At 54.7% G+C, this 26,710-nt stretch overlaps 3 protein-coding genes, 1 long non-coding RNA gene and 1 pseudogene across 8 annotated transcripts; 2 read left to right on the forward strand and 3 right to left on the reverse strand.

Annotated features, from left to right (window-relative positions):
* Nucleotides 1-31: 31 nt before the first annotated feature.
* IPO4 (importin 4) lies at nt 32-8,828 on the forward strand. Of its 2 annotated transcripts, XM_070468819.1 has the most exons (31): nt 32-375; nt 456-542; nt 736-815; nt 893-934; nt 1,350-1,479; nt 1,566-1,745; nt 1,993-2,058; nt 2,169-2,270; nt 2,357-2,440; nt 2,697-2,861; nt 2,964-3,017; nt 3,152-3,261; nt 3,564-3,672; nt 3,853-3,982; nt 4,187-4,300; nt 4,417-4,530; nt 4,762-4,882; nt 5,013-5,124; nt 5,237-5,352; nt 5,462-5,539; nt 5,625-5,682; nt 5,774-5,879; nt 5,968-6,161; nt 6,273-6,320; nt 6,704-6,829; nt 6,936-7,144; nt 7,251-7,383; nt 7,464-7,568; nt 8,272-8,341; nt 8,466-8,581; nt 8,696-8,828. In XM_070468819.1, exons 1-31 carry the CDS (start codon nt 43-45, stop codon nt 8,825-8,827), a joined length of 3,624 nt encoding a protein of 1,207 aa, XP_070324920.1. In that variant the 5' UTR covers nt 32-42; the 3' UTR covers nt 8,828. The 2 variants fall into 2 exon arrangements, with proteins under 2 accessions (XP_070324920.1, XP_020736586.2); XM_020880927.2 differs by having other exon boundaries at nt 8,466-8,794.
* On the reverse strand, nt 8,795-18,060 carry REC8 (REC8 meiotic recombination protein). 3 transcript variants are annotated; one of them, XM_070468822.1, is made up of 21 exons: nt 17,971-18,060; nt 14,337-15,431; nt 14,018-14,228; nt 13,849-13,917; nt 13,595-13,737; nt 13,435-13,510; nt 13,230-13,350; nt 12,439-12,523; nt 11,989-12,059; nt 11,681-11,774; nt 11,503-11,575; nt 11,334-11,425; nt 11,127-11,179; nt 10,666-10,812; nt 10,298-10,364; nt 10,050-10,210; nt 9,861-9,909; nt 9,539-9,605; nt 9,301-9,432; nt 9,119-9,225; nt 8,795-9,012 (listed from the first exon to the last, which is right to left on the reverse strand). In XM_070468822.1, the coding sequence occupies exons 3-21, from the start codon at nt 14,071-14,073 to the stop codon at nt 8,921-8,923; spliced, it is 1,755 nt and encodes a 584-aa protein (XP_070324923.1). In that variant the 5' UTR covers nt 14,074-14,228; nt 14,337-15,431; nt 17,971-18,060; the 3' UTR covers nt 8,795-8,920. The 3 variants fall into 3 exon arrangements, with proteins under 3 accessions (XP_070324923.1, XP_070324922.1, XP_070324925.1); XM_070468821.1 differs by having other exon boundaries at nt 17,941-18,024; XM_070468824.1 differs by lacking the exon at nt 17,971-18,060 and having other exon boundaries at nt 14,337-16,228.
* LOC139035576 (adenomatous polyposis coli protein pseudogene) lies at nt 16,978-18,807 on the reverse strand (annotated as a pseudogene).
* A 1,541-nt stretch (nt 18,808-20,348) lies between these two features.
* On the forward strand, nt 20,349-25,494 carry LOC139035577 (uncharacterized). Its single transcript, XR_011488183.1, has 2 exons — nt 20,349-20,445; nt 25,112-25,494. It is a non-coding gene; the product is annotated as an uncharacterized lncRNA (long non-coding RNA).
* Nucleotides 21,337-26,210, reverse strand: IRF9 (interferon regulatory factor 9). Of its 2 annotated transcripts, XM_020880949.2 has the most exons (9): nt 26,117-26,210; nt 25,174-25,354; nt 24,729-24,912; nt 24,364-24,494; nt 24,185-24,275; nt 24,010-24,081; nt 22,834-23,175; nt 21,894-22,009; nt 21,337-21,766 (listed from the first exon to the last, which is right to left on the reverse strand). In XM_020880949.2, the coding sequence occupies exons 2-9, from the start codon at nt 25,351-25,353 to the stop codon at nt 21,596-21,598; spliced, it is 1,287 nt and encodes a 428-aa protein (XP_020736608.1). In that variant the 5' UTR covers nt 25,354; nt 26,117-26,210; the 3' UTR covers nt 21,337-21,595. The 2 variants fall into 2 exon arrangements, with proteins under 2 accessions (XP_020736608.1, XP_020736607.2); XM_020880948.2 differs by lacking the exon at nt 26,117-26,210 and having other exon boundaries at nt 25,174-25,355.
* Nucleotides 26,211-26,710: the final 500 nt, after the last annotated feature.

A 26,710-nucleotide genomic window follows, 5' to 3' on the forward strand; every position in this document is an offset into this window, starting at 1 on the left:
CGTTAAGGGCAATGTCCCCTAGGAGGCCGTGCCGGCCGCGAAATGCACGGAACTGGAATTCTCCGCGGAGCTTGGGAACCGCCCGCTGTGGGAACTTACATTACCAGGGCCCTGTTTCCACGGCTCAGCCGGCGGTCGACCCAACGGAAGTGGCGGAGCCTGAACTCCAGCGCTCCGCTGGAGTTGAATCACCCTGGTGATGGAAGTGGCGCGGAGCAACGCCCTTTCCGCCGGAAGCGGATTTCAGAGCCTCCACGTGCTGTCCCTCCCCCCTCCCGGTCCCGCAGCAGCGGCTCCGCTGCTGCCATGGAGCCCGCCGGCCTGGAACAGATCCTGCGGGAGCTGCTGCTGCCGGACACCGAGCGCATCCGTCGGGTACGGGGCAGGCGGGACCGGGCCAGGGCGAGTAGGGGATTGCGGGAACGGCCCGACTCTGACCCTCAGGCTCTTCCCAGGCCACCGAACAGCTCCAGACCGCTCTTCGGGACCCCGCCTCCCTCTCCACGCTCTGCGACCTGCTGGCCTCAGCGGGTGACCCTCAGGTGAGGCTTCTGGCCCTTCCCGCTGAGCAATAGTACGCCACATGTCAAGTCCTAGCATCTGTCCTCGGCCATACGCTCAACTTCTTCCTGCCCCGATCCTCACACGCCGGCTTCCTCGTCCTTCCCCCGGACCCCCAAACGCCTGCTTCCTTGTCCCGGTTCGGTCCCTCAAGTATCTGCTTCCTCGTCTCAGATCCGCCAGTTCGCGGCCGTGCTGACCCGCAGACGATTAAGCACCCGCTGGCGTCGGCTGGCGGCTGAGCAACGGGAAAGGTGGGTTGGGCCAGGGGCGGGGCGGGGCCAGGCTGAGGCGGCTTCTGAGTACCAATCTTCTGCCACCTGTGTTTCAGCATCAAGTCCTTGGTCCTGATGGTTCTCCAGAGAGAGACAGAGTAAGTGCCTACCTGCCTCCTCTCGGGGTCCTAACTGGCTCCAGGCTGAGATCTTTTCCCACTTTCTGCCGCCTTTTTCAACAATAGGCTGGGTCTTGGGAGGCAGGGACTTTGGTTCTAGATCAAGGGTGAGAGGAAGAATTTTTCTCAGGATTTATTAAAGACTAAAGTTCTTGAGAGTGGGCTGTGATGGTCTGGCAAACTCGAGTCAGAAGAATGGAACTGAAATTCAATATGAGTCAACCCCACCATGCTTCTATTTCTCTCTGAGTTGCCATCTTGTGTCCCAACTTGGCAGAGACCATGTGTGCACACCTGGAGGTTTCTCTCCTGGCCACCCTAGGGAGACAGAGCCATCGTGTGCAGAAGGGGAGTTGGAGGGTGACTGAGGGTGGGCAGTCTCTCCTGTTTGCAGGCATTCTGTGAGTCTTAGCCTGGCCCAGCTCTCAGCTGCCATTTTCCGAAAAGAAGGCCTGGAGGCCTGGCCTCAACTCCTGCAGCTTCTTCAGCACAGTACACACAGCCCCCACATCCTGGAGAGAGAGGTACTGTCCCATGGTTGGTGGGGGGAGGGGACCCAGAGGCTGGATAGACTGTAAGCTTTTTTCTCTCACCCCTTCTTCCTGAGCAGATGGGGCTTTTGCTTCTAAGTGTGGTGGTGACCTCCCGACCCGCGGCCTTCCGACCCCACCACCGGGAGCTTCTCCGACTTCTGAATGAGACCCTTGGTGAGGTGGGCTCTCCTGGGCTCCTCTTCTATTCCCTGCGCACTCTGACCACCATGGCCCCTTACCTTGGCATTGATGATGTGGTGAGATGTGGGCCCTTATCTTCCTTGGTTCCCGTCCTTGGGCTTTCGTGTCCTTCCCCTAGCGGACACAGATCTACTTGAGATTCTTTCCCTGGTTTTTGTTCTGCCTAACAGTTGAGAGGGGATCCTGTGGTGGCTGTGCCTGGACTCCTCCTATGTCCAGACTTTGAGGAAGCGGACAGTTTCTGGGGCTGGAGATTAGGCTGTGTCATGCTTTCTGTGATTCATCTCATCTTGTGTCCTCCAGCCTCTTGCGCGGATGTTGGTGCCCAAGCTCATCGTGGCCGTGCAAACTCTGATTCCTATAGATGAAGTAAGGACATTTGGGTGGGAGCTCTGTCGGAAGGAGTGAGAGTTGCAGGAGTGTTCAGCTTGATCCACTGAAGAAGAGCATGATAAGCCTGTGACTTCTCTGTTTGGCAGGCAAAAGCCTGTGAGGCCATGGAGGCCCTGGATGAATTGCTGGAGTCAGAGGTGCCCATCATCAGCTCGCACCTCTCAGAAGTCCTCACATTCTGCCTGGAGGTGAGCCTAGGGTTGGCACTGTCCTTGCTGCTCATTCTGCTGGGAGCTTCCTTGCCTGTTTCTGATTTGAGCTGGTCTGTGGGCAGGTGGCTAGAAACGTGGCCCTGGGCGATGCAATACGTGTACGTATTCTTTGCTGCCTCACTTTCTTGGTCAAAGTCAAGAGCAAGGTGAGTTGCCTTCTGACACACATCAATCCACCCCTATTTCCTCCTCTGTCTCACTCTTGGGGCTTGCTGTCCTTTTGGGGATATGTAAAATACCATAGCTAAGGTGTTCCAGATTTGGTCTGGACTCAGCCCAGCTCTTGGCTTGGGAACTGGGAATCTCCTGCTGGACCCCTTGTAGCCGGGAAGGCTAGAATTTTAAGTGTGAGCCCATCTCAGGAGCAGATTCTCGGGACACCCTTTCATCCTTCCCCTTCAGGCCTTGCTGAAGAATCGCTTCCTGCCACCCTTGCTGCAGACGCTTTTCCCCATCATGGCTGCCGAGCCCCCCGCGGGCCAGCTGGATCCTGAGGACCAGGATGTGGAGGAGGAAGGGCTGGATCCTGGGCTGGTGGGGGAGACCCCCAAGCACTTTGCTGTTCAGGTGGGACGAATGTGGAGGGTCCGGTGGCTGGGGTGTGAGGTGGTTGGAGAAGGTCACGGGGCAGAGATGGGAGTCCAGCTAGGTCTTCCTGTCCTATTCCAGGTCGTGGACATGCTGGCACTCCATTTGCCTCCTGAGAAGCTCTGTCCCCTGCTGGTAAGTGTGGCTCTGTCCTTCCAGTGATCCTAACCCCGGGTTTGCCTAGTCCCCCTGATGCTGAGGATGTTTGGGCTCTGCTAGGCGTGGCGGCTCTTGCTGGGGTCTCAGGAGACTGCCATCTACTTCCCTAGATGCCCATGCTGGAAGAGGCCTTGCGGAGCCAGAGCCCATACCAGCGTAAGGCTGGGCTCCTGGTATTGGCGGTACTCTCCGATGGAGCCGGCGACCACATCAGGCAGAGGTGTTTGTTCCCCTGTCTTGGAGTGAGGGTGGGCCATGGTGAGGAGGACCACAGCGCCCACGGCAGTCCTGGGCCGCGCTTGTGCTTCAGCCTCATCATCAGTAGCATCTGTCCTTCCTCTCAAACATCCTGATCTGGCAGATAAATGTGCATATCCCGGCGGCTGGTGCTTACCGTCTAGTGACAGAAAGCTTGGTTTTCCCAGGGGAAAGCTTGGTTTTCCCAGGCTGAGCAGCCTGGCTCAGCCCAGGGATCTCAGGTCCTGCCCCTCAGACTCCATCCTCTTGTCCTGCCCCATCCAGACTGCTGCCCCCACTGCTGCAGATTGTGTGCAAGAATCTGGAGGACCCGTCGCAGGTTGTGCGCAATGCCGCGCTCTTTGCTCTGGGCCAGTTCTCAGAGAATTTACAGGTCAGCAAGGCCACAGTGGGCAGCCACCATTCCAGAGTTCCCACTGTCCCCCCAACCCCCTGCCCCGTCCCAGGGACCAGCTCATCCCTCAGCTCGTCCTTCTGCATACCTGCTGCTCTCAGCACTTAGACATGTGCACTGCAGCTAAGCTGACTCAGACTCCCTTTCTCCTCCCCCCAGCCCCACATCAGCAGCTATTCTGGGGAGGTGATGCCACTGCTCCTCGCCTATCTAAAGTCAGTGCCTCCTGGGCACACACATCACCTGGCCAAGGCCTGCTATGCTCTGGAGAACTTCGTGGAGAACCTAGGTAATGAGGGCACTTGGGGGTGTGAGGGAGTGGATGGGGCTGTGGTTTTGGCTGAAAGGGCAGGATATGCAGCTCCGTGAACCACTGCCTGTGGTGGGGACAGGTGTGGTAGGGAGACAGGCATGGTGGGGCCACAAGGCGGGTTGGCCTGGAGGCAGGCATGAGGATCTTGTTTGGTTGCTGGAGGGGTGCCCTTTCCCACAGGGCCTAAAGTGCAGCCCTACCTTCCGGAGCTTATGGAGTGTATGTTGCAGTCTCTGAGGGGCCCCAGCAGCTCCCGGTCCAAGGAGTTGGCTGTGAGCGCCCTGGGAGCCATTGGTGAGTCAGAGGCCAGAGGTGGGCGCCTGGGGTTCACGCCGTTCACTCACTCATGGTGCCTGTGGTAGGTGATCCCGGCTCACCCGCTGGCTCTGAGTCTGTCCTTCCACCCACAGCCACGGCTGCCCAGGCCTCCATGCTGCCTTATTTCCCCACCATCATGGAGCATCTGCGGGAGTTCCTGTTGACGAACCACGAGGACCTGCAGCCTGTTCGGATCCAGAGCCTGGGTGAGTGAGGGGCTCCTGGCAAGCTTCCCGGGGCCGGAGAGGGGCCGATTCTCCCCTGATGTTCATAGCGATGGGCTCCGGGGCAGCACAGGTTTCTCCCTTCCCTCACACTGTACGCAGGGGTGGGAGAGGTTTCTGAATCCCCCTCAGCTACCTCTGGTTCCCCAAGCCTTGGCCCTGCACACCTCTAGCCTGTAGCTCCTGGTGCTAACCATGGCCTTGCCTCCGCAGAGACGCTTGGGGTGCTGGTACGAGCAGTAGGGGAGCCCATGAGGCCCCTGGCTGAGGAATGCTGCCAGCTGGGGCTGGTCCTGTGCCACCAGGTAGACGACCCTGACTTGCGGCGCTGCACGTGAGTGAGCCCTCACCCTGCCTCCACCCAGACCCCAGACCTCCCGTTCTAGACCATGGGTTCCCCGGGCTCCCCCATCCAGCCTGACTACAGTAAGCAGGAGTATGCAGCCTCCACCTGCCTTTCCCAGGTACAGCCTGTTTGCAGCCTTATCAGGGCTAATGGGTGAGAGTCTGGCTTCCCACCTGCCACAGATCACCACACTCATGCTGCTGTCACTGCGTTCCACCGAGGGCATTGTGGTGAGTGGAAGGTCGGGGAGGGTGTGGGCCAGTGGGGGAAGGCCACCCCTGGGATGGGAGCTCTCTCCAGGGCCCGGCTGAGCTGAAGTCCCTGCTGGGCCTCCCCATCCAGCCTCAGTACGATGGAAGCCGCACATTCCTTCTTTTTGACGATGAGAGCAGTGGTGAGGAAGAGGAGGAGCTCATGGAGGAGGATGACGAAGAAGAGGATGACTCAGAGATCTCAGGGTGAGGGGGCTGCCCTTCTGGGCCAGGGAGTCCTGGCTTAGACAGGGGCCCAGGGACAGCTCTGCTCTCATTGGCACCTGACTGCTGCCGCCTTCCCGCCTTACTCTAGATACAGTGTGGGAAACGCCTTCTTTGATGAGAAGGAAGACACCTGTGCTGCCCTGGGGGAGATCTCCGTGAATACCAGGTGAGCATTAGCCCTTCCCCAGCACTGGGAACCCCTCCTGGGACCCTCTTCTTTATGGTGGTGTGTCTGTCTTGTCTGTCCACAGTGTTGCCTTCCTTCCTTACATGGAGACTGTCTTTGAAGAAGTGTTCAAGCTGCTGGAGGTAAGTGGGCCAATGGGCTGGTGAGCAGGGTCAGAGGGCTCAGGTTGGCCCTGCACACAGCATGCACGTCCTGCCCCTCCTCATGCTGCAGTGCCCTCACCTGAACGTGCGGAAGGCAGCCCACGAGGCCCTGGGTCAGTTCTGCTGTGCACTGCACAAAGCCTGTCAAAGCTGCCCCTCGGAATCCAACACTGCTGGTGAGAAGAGGAGGCTAGGGCCCCTGGAAACGGGGTGGGTGGGGAGGGGGCAGGGCCTGACCAGGGCTTCAGCCAATTGTGTCCCCAGCTCTGCAGGCCGCGCTGGCCCGGGTGGTGCCGTCCTACCTGCTGGCGGTGAACGGGGAGCGAGAGCGCCAGGTGGTGATGGCCGTGCTGGAGGCCCTGACGGCGATGTTGCGCAGCTGTGGCGGTCTAGCACTGCAGCCTCCAGGGCGGCTTGCTGAGCTTTGCCAGGCGCTCAAAGCTGTGCTGCAAAGGAAGGTGAGGAGGTGGCCCTGGGTGGGGCTGGTCAGAGACATCCCCCTCCTTCCACCCCATGGAGACGGGAAAGGGCTGGAGAGCCCAGACTGAGCTGGGCGCCCTTTCCCGCAGACAGCCTGTCAGGACACTGATGAGGAGGAGGAGGAGGAGGAGGACCAGGTGAGCACTGCGGGTGCAAACGGGACCAGGTCATCTCCATGGGGCAGGCGGGACAGTGCGCTTGGCCTTGGCCTCAGGGTACAGAGGCTGCTCAGAGATTGCTAGTGGCTCTGAACAACCAACCCTGCTCCAACTGAGGCAGTGGAGATTCAAGGAAGGCTTCCTGGCAGTGGGAATTTGGGGCAGGCTTGGATCAGTGGATGGGATTAGGAGAACCAGGAAGGAGGAAAGGCTGGGCTGCAAACCAACCTAGCTTGGGAGGGGCCCCCAGTCCTGTCAATCAAGGGCAGCCTTCAGGGCGACCACCTGCAGTTGGCACTATGGGAGCTGCTCCCAGGCTCAGAGCTGGCCCTGGTACTCCAGCCTCTGACTTGGCCCCACAGGCTGAATATGATGCCATGTTGCTGGAGCATGCCGGTGAGGCCATCCCTGCCCTGGCAGCTGCGGCCGGGGGAGACGCCTTTGCCCCCTTCTTTGCTGGCTTCCTGCCATTACTGCTCTGCAAGACGGTGAGTGCTGTTCTCTTGACTTCCAGCCCTGTTCCTCCCAGGCCCCAGTGCCCTCCTCCCCTGTCTGTCCCCGTCCCAGGCTGACTAGCACTCCTCCCCTCACCAGAAGCAGGGCTGCACAGTGGCAGAGAAGTCTTTTGCAGTGGGAACACTGGCGGAGTCCATTCAAGGCCTGGGTGCTGCGTCGGCCCAGTTTGTGTCCCGGCTATTCCCCGTGCTGTTGAGTGCCTCCCGGGAGGCAGACCCCGAGGTACGAAGTAATGCTATCTTTGGACTGGGAGTGCTGGCAGAGCACGGGGGTCGCCCTGCCCAGGAGTATCCTCAGTTTGCAGGAGGGGGCCTGGATGCGGTTGGGAGCATGGCCCTGGGGTTAGGGAGGGGAGCGGTCTGCCCGTGTGCCTGTTCCTTGACTTTGGACCAGACACTTCCCCAAACTGCTGGGGCTCCTGCTGCCCCTCCTGGCGCGAGAACGCCATGATCGTGTCCATGACAACATCTGTGGGGCGCTTGCCCGCCTGCTGATGGCCAGTCCCACGAGGAAACCAGAGCCCCAGGTAAGGTTGGGGGGCACCAGGCAAGGCCAGGGAGCTGTGGAGCATGCGGGGCCAGGGGCCAAAGTCTTCCGTGTGTCCAGGTGCTGGCCCCGCTGCTGCATGCCCTGCCACTGAAGGAAGACCTGGAGGAATGGGTCACCATGGGGCATCTCTTCAGCTTCCTGTACCAGAGCAGCCCTGACCAGGTAACCCCGACACTGGGGCCCTTGCAGAGGGCTTGATGCTCTAGTCTCACTGATGGGCAGAGTTAGCGTCCGTTGAAGCTACTCTTCTCAGCTTTCTCATTAGTCTGCCAGGATTGGCAGCCAGGCCTTTAATGTGAGAGAAGGGGCTTCCTCTCACCATGTAGCATTTTTCCCCAGGAAGGCTTTGTTTCCACCCTCTGTTCTGAGCCAGAAATCCCAGCTTTCATAAACTGATTTCCTAGACCACAGCTCTTTCAGACTGTGCTCCATGAAGCCTGGTTCTGCTGGGTCACCCCACCTCCCATTTTAATCAGAGAGCTCTGCTTTCTGAATACAACTTGTCTGAACCAAGTGGCTAGCTCTGGAACCATGTCCCAGTGCTCCTGTGTCTATCACGTCTGTCTCGCACCTTCAGAGACTGTGTTGGTGGAGCTCCTGAGTGAGCTCCCTTTGGTTTTGAGGCCATGATTTCAGTTATCTGTGGTCACAATCCCATCCTCCCGCCACCCCCCTCCCCCTGCAAAATTACTACTACCCTGTTTCATGGGTCCTCAGGGTTCACAGTTGTTTGGGATGTCTGTTAATCAGTGTCAGGCTCAAACAGCTCAGGTGCGAGACTGCCTCTCTGGGGCTCCGCCTGCCCACCCCCGTGCTGGGGCCCAGAGGTTCTTCTGCCCCTTAGTCGGCCCATCTTTTCCCACAGGTTGTAGACGTGGCTCCAGAGCTCCTTCGTATTTATAGCCTCATCCTGGCCGAGAACAAGATCCCATCAGGTGAGGATGGCAGTTGTGGGTAGGGCTGGGGGGAGGCGGGGAGCAGCAGGGCTCGGAGGGCCTGGGGCAGCTAGGGTTGGGGGCCGGTCCTCTGCAGACATCTCCCTCTTCACTCTCCACCCAGACACCAAGGCGGCGCTGCTGCTTCTCCTCAAGTTCTTGGCCAAACAGCACACCGACAGCTTCCATTCAGCACTGGGCTCCCTGCCTGGCGACAAGGCTCAGGAGCTCCAGGCCATCCTGGGCCTCACCTAGACTGTGGGTTGCAGCTGGGCTGGAGAGAACAGAGCTCGCCCAGGCCCAAGACCAGCTCTCAGCCCAGTTCCAGCTCAAGCCTTACCAAAGATTCTGGGCCTGGGCCTCATAGCCACTTGGAGTCCCAGCCCTATTTGCTGCCTTATGGGGATGTCCCCTAGGGCTGGAGCTGTGGGACAATACAGAGTTGTGACACCATTCTGTAATAAAGGCAGTTTATTTTCTGCTTGAACGGTAGCTCTAACAGCAGGAAGGACAGAGATACACGTTCAGAAGGACACAGTGTGATGTAGTTGGTTGCCTGGCAGCTTTGTAAACTGGCTCTTAAGTGTCGTGGAATCGGGGCCCTGGCTGGATCAGGAGGCGCCCATATGGCTCCTCTTGTTTGACACGAAGGATCTCCTGCGCAGCCAGCACTGGTCAACGGGGGGGGGGGGGGGTGCTGGTCAGAGGAGTCCCTACCACAGCCTCTGGCCCGTGTGTCCGCTCCCCACCCTCCACATGGGCACACACGTTCCTCACCCAGGAGCAGGTAGAAGACCCGGGCGGCCACCCTGCGGGGGCTGAGAGGTGGCACCAGGCTGTTGAAGTCAGGCTCCCTGTTGGCCTGCAGCTCCCGCACCACTGCCCTGGGGTCAAGAAGCAAGAACCATCAGGTGAGGCCGCAGCCCCGGCCACCCCCGGAGGAACGTCCTTCCTGGTACCTGTGCACAGCCTCCGGCGAGAGCAGCTCGGGCTCGGGGGGCAGCTCCACGGGCAGCTCCACAGGCACCTCAGGGAGCTCAGGCACCACAGGCAGCGCAGGGGCCTCTGGCTGCTCCGCCTCCACCCAGGGCCTAGAAGAACACACGAGTTGGACAGAGCAGGGGAGGAGGTGGCGGTGACAGCCCCATCCTCCTGCTTCCCCCTCCTGGCCAGGGCTGCAGGCCGGCTGCTGCTCACCAGCGCTCTTCTGGGGGCACGAGGCTGATGCGGGACTTCTCCTCCTCAGCTGCTTCTAGGGAGAGCTCTGTCAGGGAAAGGGGAGTGTCCTGAGCGGGTCTGTTTGCATCGGAACAGTCGGGATTTGGGGTCACCTGGCCCAACTGGGTGCCACAGCGGGCGGTGACTTGTTTACGGCACTTGGCAGGGAGGGGAATGAAGATAATCAGTCTGTGAGTCCTTATGTTAAATGCACTGACAAGGACTGTCAGCAGTTGGGGCTCCACTTTCCCAGGACAGAGGTTAGAGTGGTGGTCTCACTGCCCCTTCTCCAGGTACTTACCGGCAGATACCATGAGGGGCCCACTGGGCTCCAGAGCCTCCCTCAGGACCTGGGGAAGAGGGAGAACTAAGGCCACAAGCGTCACACCTGGGGCAGGGCTAAGGCAGGCCCTTTGGCTCATGTGGCAGAAGGCGGCCTGTGGGAGCTCAGAGCAGACGGGGCTCCAGGAAGGACTGAGGGGGCCGCTACCTCAATATCGCTTGGAGTCTCAGCCTTTCTTCTCTCCTCCTCAGCCGCTGCCTCCCTCTCAGCCTCTTCTAGCTCCTCAGGCAGCCTTCGCCTTACTGCCGTTGGAGGTGGCTGTGCACAGTGGGTCCAGAAAGCCAGCAGTTCTGGGGGTAGCCAGCCAGCTGCAGAGAGGGGCAGCAGGGAGGGGGTTGAGGTGTGAGGAATAGGGGTGTGGGGGGTACCCTACACCAGCTCCCACCACTCCTCACGGTAAGTCGGGTTTCGGAACAGCTCCGCGGGGCTCCTGATCATCCTCTCAGGAGGCTGCACCATTGGCTGTGTGCAGAGAAGGCCAGAAAACTGGTTAGGAAGGAGCCATGGCCCTTTACCTGTAATGCCTCATTCCAGGGCCTCTGGCCTTCCGGCTCTTCCAAGCTCGTGCACCTGCCTGCTCTGCTCATTGTTAAAATGATTTTCAACTGATGCCCTTGGATGTGCTAGGCAGGGTCACGAAGTGGTGTGTGGGCAGCTCCCCAAGCCATGCGTTTTGGGGACTGTTCTCAAGATTCCCCCAGGAGTTTAGATGGCCCAGCATGCACCTGTCTCCCTCCATCCCTCCAGAGACGGGTGTACTCACACACTCCCTGCAGTGGGCTCTGGTTTGCATTTGTTCCTGGAATTCCTTCCGGGAGATCTGAGTCTCCTCGTCCCAGAATAACAACTGGCGGCGGCGGCGACGAGCTGGTGGGCCCCTGGGAGGTGGGGCGACTGGGGGTCTCCTCAACTGAATGGGGAGGGGAGGTGCGGGCAAGGCTACCCATTACTCTCCTTCCTGAGGTCCTGGTGGACTGTAAATAGGCCCCACACTCCCAATCCCTAGAGGTGCCCTGACGAAGGGCTTGAGTGGGGACTCGGGGTGCAGCCCCCACTGTATGAGGTTTCCATCTGGGAAGTGCAGGCTGGATAAAATGGGGTGTGGACCAGGCTACCTTGTACAAATTTGCACAAAGGCCTGTGGAAGCCAGCAGGGGCCTTGAGGAAACTGAAAATGGGTGAGGAGCTCTGGCAGAGGAGGCGGTATGGAGGGGCACCACTCACCTCAGGGCTGACTGGGACGGGTGGCAGACGCAGCTCCAGCGGGGGTGTCACCTCTGCAACAACAGTCTAGGTCCACACCCTTTGACCTCAAAGCCACCCAGGTGAGAAGCTAGAGGGTCCTCCCTTCAGCGAGTTGGATTACAGGGTGTTGCCTGCAGCAGCTGTGCCGGGACTCCCAGGAAGGACCCTGGTTTGGTGGGTACTCACCGGGAAGTGGGACCTCCGGCTCCCAGCCTACCAGCTTCAGCTCTTCTGGGGCCAGGACCCGGCTGGGAAGTGGCTCTGCTGCCTCCTCCACCCTGAGGGGAAATGGGCAAGAGGATGAAAACACCCTCCCAGCGCTGACCCCTACCTGGCCCGGGGCTCCTGGCCTTACCCTACAAGAGCTGCAGGTGAGGGCAGGGGTACTGTGATCTCCGCCTCCGGGGCCCAGGGCTCCTCTTTGAATTCTGTGAAGAGAAGATCAAGCTTAGAACACAGAAGAGATGTGAACATTGCCCGGCCCAGACAGCCAGTGCCCGGGGTCTGACCGTCTAGCGCCAGGTGGGTCCTACCTCGCCGACGTTCCTCTAATAAGATGGCTTCATCCTCCTCAGCAATCAGCAGCTCCAAGTCTCGGCGGCTGACTTCTGGGAGTTCCCGTTCACCCTGTCAGGAGAGGTGCCCGTTTCTGTCTGAGACGTGCCACAGGACCAGGCCAGGCCAGGCTGAGGAAGCCTGTGGGTAGTCAGGCATTGGGGGACGGGGTAGAGAAACGGAGGCAAGAAGGTAGGACTCTAAGGGCAGAAGGAGCAGGTACAGGGGGCCTGGGCCATCAGACGCAGGACTCAGGCCTTGGGCTCTGTGCAGGGGAACAGCTCACCTCAATCCGCAGCATACGTATAGGCTCCGCCTCCTTGATCGTGATGGCTTCCGGGGTGACCCGAATCCTTTCTGAAGGGGGTGGGAAGTCACACAAGCCTCTGTTTCTTTTTTTTTTTTTAAGCCTCTGTTTCTTTTCTTTTTTTTAAAAGCCTCTGTTTCTTTTCAAGTCTCCACACCCATGTGTGTAAGGCAAAAACAGACTCTAGAGTCAAGCCAACCTGGGTTCTAGTCAGGCCCTGGCCAGTCACTGGCAGTGTGACCCAGGATACATTGCTTAACCACTATGGGCTTCACTTTCCTCATCTGTAAAATGTGGATAATTCCAATCGTAAGAATCTTGTAAGTGCCCCTCCCAAGGCCTTGCTCCTGAAAGAAGCTCAAAAACAGTTATTTCTTCAGCCCTTGGGCGTTCCTCTGCCTCTCACCAGAAAGAAGGGTCTCTGCTTACCTGGCTTTGGAGGCTCTGCAGGGACTTCAGGAGGGATCTCTTCAGGAACTTTCTCTGGGGTCACGGCCTCTAAAAGGTGTCGAACCTTTGGGAAGGGATGGGAACAAAAGATCGGATTCAGCTTCAGTGCCCTGCTCCCCCACTTTCACAACCTTATTCAGACAATGAACAGTGACACCCCTTTATGCCTAATTCTGTGGCACTAACAGCAGCATGCAGGGTAAACCCACTCACCATCCAGCTCCCCTTCCTCCCATTCCTGCCCCAGCCTAATTATCTAGCCTGGGTCACTTTGTGAAAGAAGTACTGCATCCTTGGGTCAAGTGTTATCAGGGACAGAGGAAACAAAAGATCCTTGATCTTGAGTATATTGTCTAGTGGGGAGACAAGTTTGTGTATGACCCCAGCAAAAGTCAGCACAAAGAATGCTGTGCTGCTGAAACTAGCACAATATTGTAAATCAACTACACTTCAATAACATCCTTAAGCTGTAGGGGTGTTAGGAGTGGATGGACAAGGACATGGAAAATGCAGTGCCGAGGGACACTGAGGGCCTGGATTGGGGCCTTGGCTCTAGGAATGGTGTGAAGACAAAAGCTGCCTCTAGGTTGGTCCTGAATAGGTAAGTGCAGCAGGCTTGTCTGGATAGGTCCACCATGACGGCTGTGGGGCAGAACTGGAGCAGGCCCCCACCTGCCCCCCAGCCCTGGTGTTAGACTGGCACAGAAAGAACATGCCCCTCTGCGCTGTCAGCTCATCAGTCTGAGGTGTCCGAGGGGGAGGAGACCTACCTGAGGGATATCAAAGGGATCGGGCAGCATGGGATCCACAGACATCATCCCAAAAAAGGGGTCTGGAGCATCTTCCAGAGTCTCCATCCTGGCCAGGTGGTCAGGCAGCAGCAGGCTGGGTCTGAGGGAGACAGTGGGCTGTCAAGGACTGAGGCCAAGTTCTCTTCCAAAGACCGGGTGGTCCCAGCCCCAGGGACGCACTTACAGCTCAGTCTCCACCATATCAATGCGGATCTGCAGCTGGGCACGGTGCAGGCGCTCCAGGATGTGCTGGATGTCTTCTGTGGTCAGGGAGGGCAAGCTACAGTGCCCGCCCAGGGGAGGAGCCCTCAGCACTGCCCTACATCCGAGCCTTCCAGCCTTACCTACAAGGTACTGGCATTGTTGAGAGTAGACCCGGATGACGCCAATCTGGAGCTGTGCCGAGAGGTAGAGCGAGAAGCGGGGCCGCGGCGCACCCGGCAGCGGAGGCTCAACTCGCACCAGCACGTAATTGAGGATTTCCTCGCTGGGGGAACAGCGCATCCCATCACCGCTGCACCAGAGACCTACAGCCTTGCTCAGCCCAATCCATCCCCTAACCCACCCCAGCCCTGGGCCACTCTTTGCTGGGCCCTACCAGGTCTTCACCACATTCACTTTCAGGTATTCGCGCTTCACCAACCGGGTGCCCCGCGTCGCTGCCAGCCTGGAAGAAGAATGAGGGGTGTCGCTGGAGGGGGAGCCCTCAGGCTGGGACCCCTGGCTGTCCATCCCGGAGCACCTACCCTGGCCGGGCCCGCCCTTACCAGATGGTGGCGAAGCAGCCGGTGTGGCGCTGAAGCACATTGGGATAATAGAACATGGTCCCTCCAGGGTTTCACCCTCGGCGACACCACTCCCGTTCAGATCTCAATCCAAGTTCTTCAGGGTACAGAATTCCCCAAACCGTCGGAGAGAAGGATGTGGACAGGTGGCGAGGCAGGTGGACCCAGAATGCCAAATAAAGGAACCGATGAACTACGTACGGGTGGATAAATGATTAAGGGGATAAGTAAATGAAGACATAGACTGGATATACGTCAGCCCTGAGCCAGTCTGCACACCTCGTGGGAGCTTCGAACTTACGGGAGCCTTGCAGGTTGGGTTCCAGGTTGGAGATGCAAAGATTCGTGAAGGAAGAAGGTCCGAGCTGCAACCGAGGCCTGGTCCGAAGGAGAACGGGTGTTCTCTGCAGACAGGCCCGGCAGCTGACTGTTGCGCAGCTTCGGGCCGCTGCAGGGTCCCGCTCCTGCAGCCTAGATCCCGCCGCGGGGAGCGCGTGCTCTGGAGCTTTGCACTTTGCTCCTCATTAGATGGCGCGGTCTCCAGAGCAGCCAATGGGGAACAGGGTCAACTTGGGGGCGCTCGTTAGGGGCGCTAAGTTGCCTGGCCCGAGGCAACAGGGGGCTCCCGAGGCAGGCAGCAACCAATGGGACGAACCCTGCAGGCAGTGGGGGGAGGGTGGAGGGATTGTGAGGTGTCTGGACCAATGGGCTCTCATCCTCGCCCGGAGTACCTCGGGGGTGCTTCTCCATGGACCAATGAGTGGGGAGGAGACTCCGAGCACCGAGTCTGGCAACAAGGGTGCTTCAACTAGCCGAGAAGGTTGCGTCATGCCAAGGGCAATCGCCAGGCTCTGTGTAGGGCGCCTGCCTTGCAGTTAGACCTTACCCTTTTTCCGAATCCTACCGAGCAGCAAGTGGTTGGTCTGCTTTTGTGCCCACCCTAAGGCCTATGGTGAACGGGTGTGAGGTGGCCTTGGAGCCACCACAGGTCGATGGGGAAGAAAGATCTCACAACAAGCAGTGAGGGGCTTGCCAAGTCACTTCCTAAACTTGAACATCTTAGGTTGTAGGCATTCCTCTCCTGACTGTTTCCCAGGTGTGAATGTTCTCCTGGCTGAGACCTTAGTTTTGTTGGATGTAGGGCATATTTATCAGCATAACAAAAGCTGTTTGTTTCAAACAACTGTTTGTGTAGTATAAATTGTATGGTTGTAGTTAAAAATATTCCTTTCCCCATGCCTCCTGCCTTTGCACGGTCATTTCTTTGGTCTAGAGTGCATTTTCCAGCCTTGACTCCAGGGCATGCTTCTGTCTCTGACTCAGCTTTTCACACCATACACAAAAATAAACTCAAAATGGCTTAAAGACTTAAATAAGACATGACACCATAAAGCTCCTAGAAGAGAAGAGAGGGAAAACATTGTCAGACATAAACTGGAGCAATATTTTCTTAGATCAGTCTTCCAAGGCAAAAGAAACTAAACCCCCAAATAAACAAATGGAACCTAATGGAACTTAGAAGCTTCTGAACAGCAAAGGAAACCATAAACAAAAGGGAAAAAGCCTACAGAATGGGAAAAAATATTTGCAAACGATGTGACCAACACAGGCGTAATTTCCAAAGTATTCGAACAGCTCATACAACTCAGTATCAGAAAAACAAACAATCCAATAAAAAAACAGGCAAAAGGGGACTTCTCCCGTGGTCCAGTGGTCAGGGTACACTGTTCCATGCTTGGTCTGGAAAGATCCCACATGCTATGGAGCAACTAAGCCCATGTGCCACAACTACTGAGCCCATGGGCCACTACTGAGATGATGAGCCCTAGAACCCATGCTCCGCAACAAGAGAAGTCACTGCAATGAGAAGCCCATGCACTGCAAAGAGTAGCTCCCCACTCACTGCAACTAGAGAAAGCCTATTCACAGCAATAAGACCCAGCACAGCCAAAAATAAATAAAAATTTAAAAATATTTTTTAAATGGGCAGAAGATCTAAATACACATTTCTCTGAAGAAGATATACTGATGGCTAACAGGCACATGAAAATATGCTCAACATTATTAGAGAAATGCAAATCAAAACCACTGTGAAGTATCACCTTACATTGATCAGAATGGCCATAACTGAAGTCTACAAATAATAAGTGCTAGAAAGGGTGTAGAGTAAAGGGAACCCTCCTACATTATTGGTGGGAATGTAAATTGGTGCAGCCATACTGGAAAACAGTATGGCGATTCCTTGAAAAACTAAAAATAGAGTTACCATATGATCCAGCAATCCCACTCCTGAGCATATTTCCAAAAAAGACAAAAAAAGTTTAATTTCAAAAGACACATACCCCAATGTTCATAGCATTATTTGCAATAGGCAAGACATGGAAGCAATCTAAGTGTCCATCAACAGATGAAGATGTGGGGTATATATATATACACACACACACACATATACAGTGGAATATTACTCAGCCATAAAAAAGAATGAAAATGCCTTTTGCAGCAACGTGGATGGACCTAGAAATTATCTAAGTGGAGTCAGAGAAATACAAATATTATATGATATCACTCATATGTGGAATCTAAAAAAGAATATAAATGAACTTCTTTACAAAACAGGAATAGACTCATAGACATAGAAAACAAACTATGGTTACCAAGGGGGAAGGGGAGGAAGGGATGAATTAGGCTTGTGGGATTAACAGATACACACCACTATATATAAAAGAAACAAGGACTTCCTGTATAGCAGAACTATATTCAGTGTCTTGCAATAATCTATAATGGAAAGAATCTGAAAAAAATGTACATAAATGAACCACTTTGTTTAGTACTTTTGAAACTAAAACAATAGTTAATCAACTGTAGTTCAATTAAAAAAAAACTCAACACTTATTAGAGCCAAACCAACCCTATATTATTTTGTTCCTTCAATCCAGGAACTCTTTTTTTTTTTCCTTCAGGATTGTACCAGTTTATTCTTACAACAGGCAGACGATGATGCTTAGTATTACAATCTCTCAAAATCTCACCAGTATTTCATGACACTAAACTTTAAAGCTTTTGCCAGTCTGATAGGCAGAAAATTAACCAACCAAACAAGAAACCACCACCACTAACAAAAAACAACATTATTGTATGTTACTTTTCCCTGATGACTAGTGACGTTTAAGTATATTTTAACAATGATTTATTAACCACTTGTACTTTTGTGATGGGACTACTCATACCTTCTGATTATTTTCCTCTTTGGTTGTCTTGTTTTCAATTGATTTGTAGGTGCTCCCTGTATATTAGGGATAGTAACTCCTCATATGTACTACAAATATTTCCATTTTTGCTTTGTGTACAATATTTTTTTAGCCCTAACCTTAATATATTTCCAGAATAAATGAATGTTTGCTGTATTTATAAGATATGGACTAAAAATTCCTTAGAATATTAACTAGCAAAAGAACACTATATTCCAGAACAAAATTAAAATGAATACATCTGCACATATCTGGACAAAATGGCGAAGAGAGAACTCAAGTTAATCTGTTCTACAGTAAGCTGTCTGGAATATACTTATTCATATTTATACATTAATACAGAAATTTTCATATCAACATCTCATTTCTTAAGAACCTCTAAAAACAAACACATTAACAGATATAGAAAAACATGTATACAGTATTCCATAAATTCACATTCTAAAAACGTAAATTCATATAAACCAGAGTAAAATTTCTCATAGTTTTTCTATCAACAAACAAAGAAAATCTGCCTGGTATTTTAAAATAATTTCATGAAAACACCAACTGTTACAAATACTAAATCTGTATTAATTGTATCATATAATTTAAAGTATCTTTGGAAATTCATTACATATTCTTGATTCCATACCACTTAAATATGGTGATAAATACCTTCTCCCAATATGTAACTTATCTTTTCACCTTTTTTTTTTCTTCTTTTGGCCGTGCCATTTGGCTTGTGGGATGGGATCTTAGTTCTCTGACCACAGACTGAACTCAGGGCCTGGCAGTAACAGCACTGAGTCCAAACCAATGGACAGACAGGGAATTCCCAAACATGCTTTTTCCCCTTTTCATTTTCTTTTGTTGTTGTTGTTGTTGTTGTTGTTTTCTTTGTTATTTTTCTTTTTTTTTTTTTTTCCTTTTCATTTTCTTTAAGGTACCTGTGCTCGTTTTCCTTGCCTCGTATTCCAACTGCCTTCTGGTCATATCTGTTTGTAAGGAAAAATTTTCAGTTAAAGGAAGGCTATTCTTTTAGTGAGATTCTGAAGTTGAGCATAATACCAGTCTTTTTCCTTTTCTTCTTTATTAAGGCCAGCAAGAAGCAATGATCTCTCTTTTTCAAGTTCTTCTAAATAACCGGTATTTTCTCTGCTTCCATTTACAAACCCTCTTCGTGGAAATGAACCCATAGGAACAGGACTGCACTCTCCTGAGCGACTAGATACAGATCCTTCTCGGCTTGCGTAAGAACAGAGGGACATTTTGGACCGTAGTTTCACTCCGGGGAAATTACTGCTATCCAAGTTAAGTTCTTTAAGACGCTCTAATAAATCAATCTGTCCAGAAGAAGCCATAGCTTCATCTTCAATACTTCCTTGCAGTTGTTTAAGTACTTCCTTCATATTAGATGCCTCAGTTTCCAGTTTTGTAAGATGACTGGAATTATCTTCTAGCTCTTGTCTTCTAGCTCTTCTAGTTCTCCATCTTCAGGGCCTCAACTTGCTTTAACAACTGATCATAGGAACCTGCGGCCATCCTTGGCTACCCCTGGACCTGCCAGACGCTCGCCCCGCGGACAGAAGCACGGACGCAGCCCGGGCGCTTCCTCTCCTGCCGGACACAGCCCCTGCGCCCCCGGCGCTCCGGGACCCGACAGCACAGGGCGGTACCGAAGTAGGCAAAGCGGCGACCGCACTGGAGCAGACCGGGGTGTACATAGGGGGCGCCGGGGGCTCGGGAAGGCAGCTCTGTGCTTGACCTTCCTCACCGGTGGCCAACGGCGCTCCCTGGGAACAGCATCCCGCCTGGGCCCGCTGCGCCCGGGCCTGCGCCTGCGGCTCCCCCCGGCAGCGGCCGGGCTTCCGGCGGCCACACCCCGCCCCCGTGCTACTCGGCCCCCAGGAGCTCTTAAGATTGGGGTCTTGTTTTTTTCCTTTAGTGCCTGAAACTTGGCAAATATTTGTCAAATGAATGTACAATTACCCTAAATTTACCACCACTGAATATTAAGGCTGAATGGGATTTCAAAATCTAGTCCAAGACTTGTCTTCATGGTGAGAAAACAGAGGCCCATACAGGCTGTTTCTGCCAGACCACACAGCTCTGTGGTGGCAGCCTGGTTGGGAGTTCTACTCTTTTGAATTCCAGTGTTCTCAATCCTTCCATGGTGCTTGGCTAAACTGGTTTCTACATGATACTTACAAATTGTTTGGATCATATATTGCCAGTGTTCCTAAGGGTTCACACTGGGGCACAAATATGATAAAGTTGGGGGCATCTGCCCTTAAGGCACTTATAACCTAGTTTAAGAGATAACGGATACAGTAATTTGTCATTCATTTAACAAATATTCATATATCAGGCAGTCCTCCAGGCACTGGGGGTGTAGCAATGAACAAAGTAAGTCCCTGTTCTCAAGGAATAGGGAAGGAGTGATGATAATCAAATAAACAAATAGAAATGTATGAGGTCATAATCTGTGCTATGAAGAAAAATGAGGCCACATAAGAGAATAGAGTAGTGAGGGGTGCTATTTGAGTCAGGTGCTCAGGGAAGCTCTCCGAAGAAAAGGGGGCAAGTCAATGTGCTTACCTGAAAGAAGAGTGTTTTAGACAAAACAACAACAACAACAACAAAAATACAACTTAGCAAGTGCAGAGGTCCTGAGGCAGAAATGTGTTTGGCGGGTTCAAGGAGCCTAGAGCAAAGTGACTAAGGAGAAGAATGGCAAGGGGTGAGGTTAAAAAGGTGGCAAGGAGTCACATCGCCTTGGAGGCCAAGGAAAGGATTTGGGCTCTTCCCTGAGTGAACAGAAAACTATTGGAGGGCCTTGAGCAGAGGAGTGACATGATGAGATTTATGTGTTAAGAGGATCTCTTCTGTGTTGAGAATGGACTGAAGGTGAACAAGAGTGGGAGCAGAAAAGATGTGGAAGGAAGCGGAAAGAAGAGGTGTGGGAGAAAAAGCAGAGGCCAGATTATGAGAGATTCTGAAAGGGATGCTAGAACCTGCTGATGGGTTGGAGGTGGGGTATGACGGAACAGGAAGTAAAGGGCCTGTGCACCTGCGCACTCAGCACCCGACTTCCTCACTGCCTATGCAGGTGCCCGTCTCAGGAGGGACAAGGAAGGTCCAAGGAGGCAGGAAGGCTCCAGAGCAGCGCTGATGTGTCAGGTGAGACAGTAAGGACTTCCTCAAGAAGCCAGACATCTATCTAGACTTAACAATGTAGCTGAACCCTTCAAAGCTTATATAAGTGACATGACAGGAAGGAGCTGGTTTGGGAGGTTCCTTCTCTGCCCATTTGGTGTCCTGTATGGGAAGGGGGGAAGCCGGAGGCTATGGCAGTTGGGTAAGTGGTGAACTAGTTTGGTGAAGGTGAATGTCCAGAGAGGTAGGAGGACCAGTGGCCTTGGAAAGAACTTCCAATTTGGGGGCAAGATAAACACGAGGTAAGGGAGAGAGGTGGATTTGGGCCCCTGGGATCCCCGCAAATAGAGTGCGGCTGACGTGGCAGTCTAGGTTAGGTTGTCTGTCGTGGGGCTCAGACAGAGTAAGGAGACCAGCGTGGGAGCAGCTTTCAGTTAGGGTGGCAGTGCCCCAAACACTGGGAGAAGAGGCACCAGGACACGATCTGCCGTGGGCACAGGAGGCTCTGCCCCTCGTCCCTCTGGTGTCCTCCTGTGCCAGGCCCCAGGGCCTCGAGCTCGTGGTTTCAGGTCTGTTCATTGAGACTTCCAGATAGGAGTTCAACCCTGGGCCGGATCAGAGGCCTCTAGCCACGGGCTGTGGACACTGGATTTTGCCATGAGAGAAGGTGGCTCAGTGCCCTTCTTGGTGGCTGACCCCAACCCTCCCTCCAGTCATGGTTGCCCAGAGGATACAGAGAGCTGGGCCCAGAACCCACAGAGCCTGGCAACTCCCTCGCCAGAACCTGTGGGTGGGTGAGGGGAGAGGGGCCCAGAGACACCAGCAGGAAGACAGCCTGGGAACCCCGCTCTCAGGTGACATCTCCATCATCTCCCTGTGATCCTGCTGCCTTCTCTCAATGAGTCCGATGCGGAGTCCTTTTTCAGTAACATTTTATTTTAAATCCTTAGTGAAGATCTAAGACGAAAATATAAAGTGCCAGGTTTTAGGGTTGGGGGCGGAGGGAAAGGCCCACTGAGTTCATACCATTTGGACTTGCCCTGTTCAGCTCCTCGGACATGAAAGAGGGTATATCTCAAAATTGAAAAAAAAAAAGTCACTCTTGAGTTCCCCACCAATCGGTGTCCATGAGGAGTTGAGGGACAAAGTCATCACAGACCACCAATGAGAACAGTCACTGTGGGAGGCAGGTCGACAGCAAGGAGGCTGAGGCTGTCTCAAAGAAGACTGGCGGGATAGAGAGGAGAGGAGGCAGCGGGTCCTGCAGGCTCTGCAGCAGAGACAGGGTGGCCGCTTGCTCCTCTGGGGTCTCCTTCAGCATACGCCGGGCAAAGGCCTGCTCCATCTGTGCGGAGAGGTGGAGAGGGGTCGGTGAGCACCACAGGGCCGGATGCTATGCCCTGGGGCTTCTTCCCCAGGATGCCCTTCTCTGAAATATACCTCCCCTGTGCAGGCAGGCTCTGCTGACTCACCTGCACCGCAATCAGACTCTGTGAGGTGTGGCTGGGGTCAGGGTTCTCCTCCCAGAAATTCAGTGTCACCTGAAACTTGGGTGGGGGCCCCAGGCCCTGGAAATACCTGGCCAAGTCTGAGAGAAAAAAGGCCAGGAGTTGGAAGAAAGAGAAGACAGAAGGCCCCAGGCAGGGAGGGACGAAGGAGGAACCCATAAGGGAGGAAGAGGGGTGGCAATGGGGCCACTCGGAGACCAAGGCTAGAGCAGGAGCCAGGGGTGGTGAGACTGCTCTCTTGTGCTAGGAACTAAACTGCTACTCACCTGAGGACAGAGGGAAAGGGGCCCCCTTTAGGGGTAGCCGAGCGTCACACACCCTGAAACCTCTCTGCTGGGGGAGCTCAGAGTCTGCTTGGCAGCAGTCCTGGCTGCTAACACAGCCATGCCACACCTTGGTTGCCTGATCACTCCCTTCCACACTCACTCTCTGCATCCCCTATATTCCTGGCCCCAGTCCCAAGGTCCAGTTGAGAGCTGAATGGAGGCAGGAAGTGGAATTCTCAGCATGGTTGGGAGAGGGGGAACCCGAAGGCAGCCCGAGAACATGTGACATGCGCAGCTCACACAAGTGTGTGGATGGTCGTTGTGCGAGTGTGTCTGGCAGGGACGGGGGTGTGGTGCAAAGTGCACCTTCTTGTAATTACTGTATGCTTCCATGTGGTGGCGCTCCTGAGATGCGCTATTATGGTGCTGGGCTCCACCTGGGCCTTATCTTCTGTGGTCTTGGCCCAGGAAGGGGGGCTGCCAGGGCTGAGCCCTGGGATGTGCACCACACAAGTGCAGGGCCCAGGCCTGGATTGTGCTGGGGGATTGACTAGAGGGAGCGCAGGGTGATGGCCGGCCCAGAGGCGGGGAGCGGGGGTGGGGGAAGGGGCTCAGGTGCTTGGCTGTTGCAGCCTCACCTCTGCAGAAGTAGCTGGTTCTGAAGAGTTCCACGCACTCGTTGCTGGGCAGCAGGTGCGGGCCCGGGCCAGGTGGCATCCGGGGCGCGTTCCAGGAGATGGGGATGGGGCAGAGGCGCTGCACAAAGAGGCCCCGGGAGTTGCTGGCCAGCAGGACCCCTCTCTGGAGCTGGCTCAGCAGGCGCTGCGCGGGCTCGCGTGGGCCGGGTTTGGGAAATATCACCTGCTCCATGCTGCACTGGGAGCTTGAGGGCTCAGCCAGGAGGCGGCAGTCCAGGCTCTGCACCTGGGCCTCACCCACCACACGCCCGTTGTAGATGAAGGTGAGCAGCAGCGAGTAGTCTGCAGACAGAGAAAGGCCAGCTGCCCCAGTGCCCTCCTGGGGCCCCACTGACTGGCAGGAAGTTTTGGAGAAATGGAGAGGGACGCCTTGCAAACTCAACATCCTCATTTTGCTGGTGAGGAACGTGGAGCTCACAGAGACAGACCAAAGGAGGGCTGGTGAGCACCAGGCAGGCTGCGAGGGCAGCAGCTGTGCCTTCTGAGGACAGAGAAGACCTTGCCTTTCCTATCCTCACCCCCCGACCCTCAGCAGCCGGGGGGTCTTCCACTCATGCTTTCCAAGCCCTTATCTGTGTGTGTGCTCAGTCGTTGTCTGACTCTTTGCAACCCCATGGACTGTAGCCTTCCAGGCTCCTCTGTCCACGGGATTTTCTAGGCAAGAATACTGGAGCAGGTTGCCATTTTCTTCTGCAGGGCCTCTTCCCAATCCAGGGATCAAACCCAGGCCTCCTGCATTGCAGGCAGATTCTTTACCACTACACCATGGGAATTCCCTGGCTCCTAGCACTCAGGAGAGAAGCTAATACATAGGTTTCCACTGAGGCCTTAATGCCCAGGGTCTTACAGTTTACAAGAGGGTCCCAGAGACCGGGCCTCTACTTAACCCACAGAATCAACATCTCAAAGTGGATTTCCAGGGAAGAGAATGTGTAGGGAGTATTTTTGAGAAGTGAGCTGTGTCTGGAGTCTGGAATCTGGCAGGCATGCTGCCTAGAAACCAGTGCCTCTGGGTCAGGGACCCTGCTGCAAGCCCTGACAGATTAGATAACACATGCATGGCCTTAGGACAAAGAAGGGGGACAAGGGCAGGGGCGAGTCAGAAACGCCAAGTACCTGAATCTGGAGGGGGCAGAAGCTCCAGGGACAGCAATTCTCCCTGGAAAAGAGCCTCAGCTGTGTCCCTACCTGGAAGGGAGGCAGAGGTACTGGTCATTCAGAGTGGACTGGGGAGTCCAAGGGCCAGAGGGTATGGTGTGGAGGATGATGCAAGAGGCAGGACCCTTGGTACCTTCCTGAGGCTCAGGGCTGCTGCTGCTGCTGCTGCTTCCACTGCTCCCAAAGTCTACACGGCCAGCTCCCCCGTTGGTCTCCACCATCTCCTGCAGACACAGTTCCTGTGGTTGGCCCACTTCGCCCCCAGTCACAGCTCTGCCCTCAGACCCATCCGGTTCCCTCCCCAGCTCTCACATTCTGAGGGGGCTCCTGGAGCAAGGAGGGGCTGAGTATGCAGTTCTTTGCGGTAATCTCTTCCTCTTTCTTCTCAGAGGAGGCAGAACTGTGGGGTCGCTTTGATGGTAATTTCTGGGTCCCTGATTGAGCTGTGGAACGTTGAGAGGGAGGCAAATGTCAGAGCCTTAAGTGGGCACAGAAGGAAGGAGGAAGACAGGAGGCAGTGAAAGGATGGGCAGGACTGGGCAGGGAACCTTCTTCCCAAGGACAGGGGCCTGGAGGGAGGCCCACCATGCTCCCGGGAGGTGCAGAACTCCATCCTTCCCCCCACACTCCACCCCCGGCTGCTGATTTTAGGAGTGGTGGGGCAGAGGGACACCCACCGGGGACAGTTCCTGGTGGTAGCAGCCGGTACACCTTGTAGGGCTCAGCGCCATCCCTATGGCCGATCTCAGGAACCTCCTCAAATTCACAACTTTTGTTGAGAGCACAGCGCAAACGAGTCTTCCAGATGGCAGGGCCTTCCGAGCTCCCCTCCCTGTACTTCCCCTTGTATATTGCCCAGGCCTAGAAGACAGCAGCAGTGAAGAGATCGCTGGCAATGGACCATTGACCCGGCTGGCTTCATGGATGTACAGCCCGAGCGCTCGCATAGAAGGGCTTGTGCTAGGTTTATGCTCAGCTGTTTCCATGCTGAGTTTTGCCTTTTCATCTTGCATTTGGCTAGTCCTACTCTCCAATCTCCCCTTTATTTGTCACCCTACAGGATGACAGTGCCAGCGTGTGCTCCATCCCTCCCTCCGAGAGGCCAGTTTCCAGGCCTTTCACCTTGAAGAAGGCAGCATCCTGGTCCTCCCGGAAGTCCTGCTTGCCTGCGTGCTTCCAGGGAATCCGGAACATGGTCTTGGCTGCATCCTCCCAGCACACTCCTGGGAACTGCCCACTCTCCACTTGCTCCACCACCCAGTTCCGGAGCTTTCGGGTGCAGCGTGTCCTGCCTGATGCCATCCTAGGGATAAGAGCAACAGAAGTGTCAGGGGAACTGACACTTTGGGAAGAGTGAGACCCCAGCCCTTGGGGTTGACTTCTGGCCAGGGCCCCCGGAGATCCCATTTATATTTTGTCTCCAGACATATCTCAAAATTCTGAGGTTGAATTGTTTCATTTCTGCCATCACCAGCAAGTATCAAAAATACTTTCTTTTTAACATCCCAAGCTGTCTGGAGGGAAATCCTAGGCATTGGTCTTGATATTTTTCAGGAATCTCCTGTTTGGAAGAGAATTCCCCTGGTGTCCTGCTCCAGGTGAGATGTCTTGTCTAGATCCCCAGTGTTTACAGTAGCTGCTTCTGAGATGTCTCATCAACCCTCTTCACCCACCACCCTCACAAACTCCAAGGAAGTTTGATGTTCCCCAAACTTCCTCTGTGCTTGCCCCAGGAGCAGGTGGGGTAGGGAGCTGGGGGCTGGGGCAGAGCTGCAGCGGAAGTGGGCAGGGCCAGAAGGCAAGGAAACAAGCAGGAGATGGGGCAATCTTCTTCCCCAAACAGCCCCATAGCAGGTCCTCCTGTCCTTGGCCTGTAGGGATTGGGACACTGGCCCCTGATCAGTCTTTCACTCAGGCCAAACTTCTAGCTCCCTGGCTCACAGGCCTTCTGTCTACTCCTCAATCTAGCAGAGGGGTCTGCAGAAGCCCCTACCCACCACCTCCAGTCTGGCCAGGGCTTTCCAAACCGAGGCCCAAGCTGATACCCATTTTTGGTTAATCTTACCTGAGCTGCTGTGCAGGCAGTCCCAGGGCTCAGCGGACCTCAGCTCAGCTCAGCTCAGCTCCCAGCTGGGCAGCTTCTGTATCTCTCCGCCCCTTCCTACAGTCCCCACCCTAAGTTTCAGTTCTCCTCCAGGGAGGGCCTTTTCCCTGAAATCACGTGGTCTCTGAGTTGCAGGGCAACTGGTTACCACCAGGGGGAAGCAGCATCTGAGAACCTTATCTTTGGAATCCTGCTGTCAGAATGTGGAGGAGGGCCTCTCCTGCTTCAGGCTCCTTCCCTTTCCTCCCTTAACATTCCCCTTGCTTGTATCTGACGTCTGTGACACTGCTGCTTCCCCTGGGAGGCTGCAGTGTACTGGAGTCTTGCCTGGGGCCTCTGGATAGCTCTGTACCACTTGCCCATCTATATTCCCCCCATGGTGCCTGCTTGGTACCTACTAGGTGACCCCAGATATCAGCTGAATTCAATGAAAGAAAGAAAGGAGGCAGGGAAGAAAGAAGCTCAGGCCAGGTGGCTGGATGGGGAGGGTTGCCCTTGTCTACCAACAAGTTTTAACAAAGCTCTCTTCACCCCATTCCCCTTTCCCTGGTGCCC

This window comes from Odocoileus virginianus, chromosome 6 (assembly GCF_023699985.2).
Source record: "Odocoileus virginianus isolate 20LAN1187 ecotype Illinois chromosome 6, Ovbor_1.2, whole genome shotgun sequence".
Lineage (NCBI taxonomy): Eukaryota > Metazoa > Chordata > Mammalia > Artiodactyla > Cervidae > Odocoileus > Odocoileus virginianus.

What these genes read in the sequence shown, in the direction of transcription:
- REC8 (XM_070468822.1), bottom strand. Translation starts at nt 14,073, where the DNA reads ATGTTCTATTATCCCAATGTGCTTCAGCGCCACACCGGCTGCTTCGCC. An exon ending in GAGCCCACTGCAGGGAGTGT is followed by an intron (nt 10,365 to 10,665) that starts GTGAGTACACCC and finishes CTCTGCACACAG; the next exon opens with CCAATGGTGCAGCCTCCTGA. An exon ending in GCCCCTCATGGTATCTGCCG is followed by an intron (nt 9,606 to 9,860) that starts GTAAGTACCTGG and finishes TTTCCCTGACAG; the next exon opens with AGCTCTCCCTAGAAGCAGCT.
- IRF9 (XM_020880949.2), bottom strand. Translation starts at nt 25,353, where the DNA reads ATGGCATCAGGCAGGACACGCTGCACCCGAAAGCTCCGGAACTGGGTG. An exon ending in ACCACCAGGAACTGTCCCCG is followed by an intron (nt 24,495 to 24,728) that starts GTGGGTGTCCCT and finishes AACGTTCCACAG; the next exon opens with CTCAATCAGGGACCCAGAAA. An exon ending in AGAGTCTGATTGCGGTGCAG is followed by an intron (nt 21,767 to 21,893) that starts GTGAGTCAGCAG and finishes CTCTCCGCACAG; the next exon opens with ATGGAGCAGGCCTTTGCCCG.
- IPO4 (XM_070468819.1), top strand. Translation starts at nt 43, where the DNA reads ATGCACGGAACTGGAATTCTCCGCGGAGCTTGGGAACCGCCCGCTGTG. An exon ending in AGTTCTCAGAGAATTTACAG is followed by an intron (nt 3,673 to 3,852) that starts GTCAGCAAGGCC and finishes TCCTCCCCCCAG; the next exon opens with CCCCACATCAGCAGCTATTC. An exon ending in GAGCGCCCTGGGAGCCATTG is followed by an intron (nt 4,301 to 4,416) that starts GTGAGTCAGAGG and finishes TTCCACCCACAG; the next exon opens with CCACGGCTGCCCAGGCCTCC.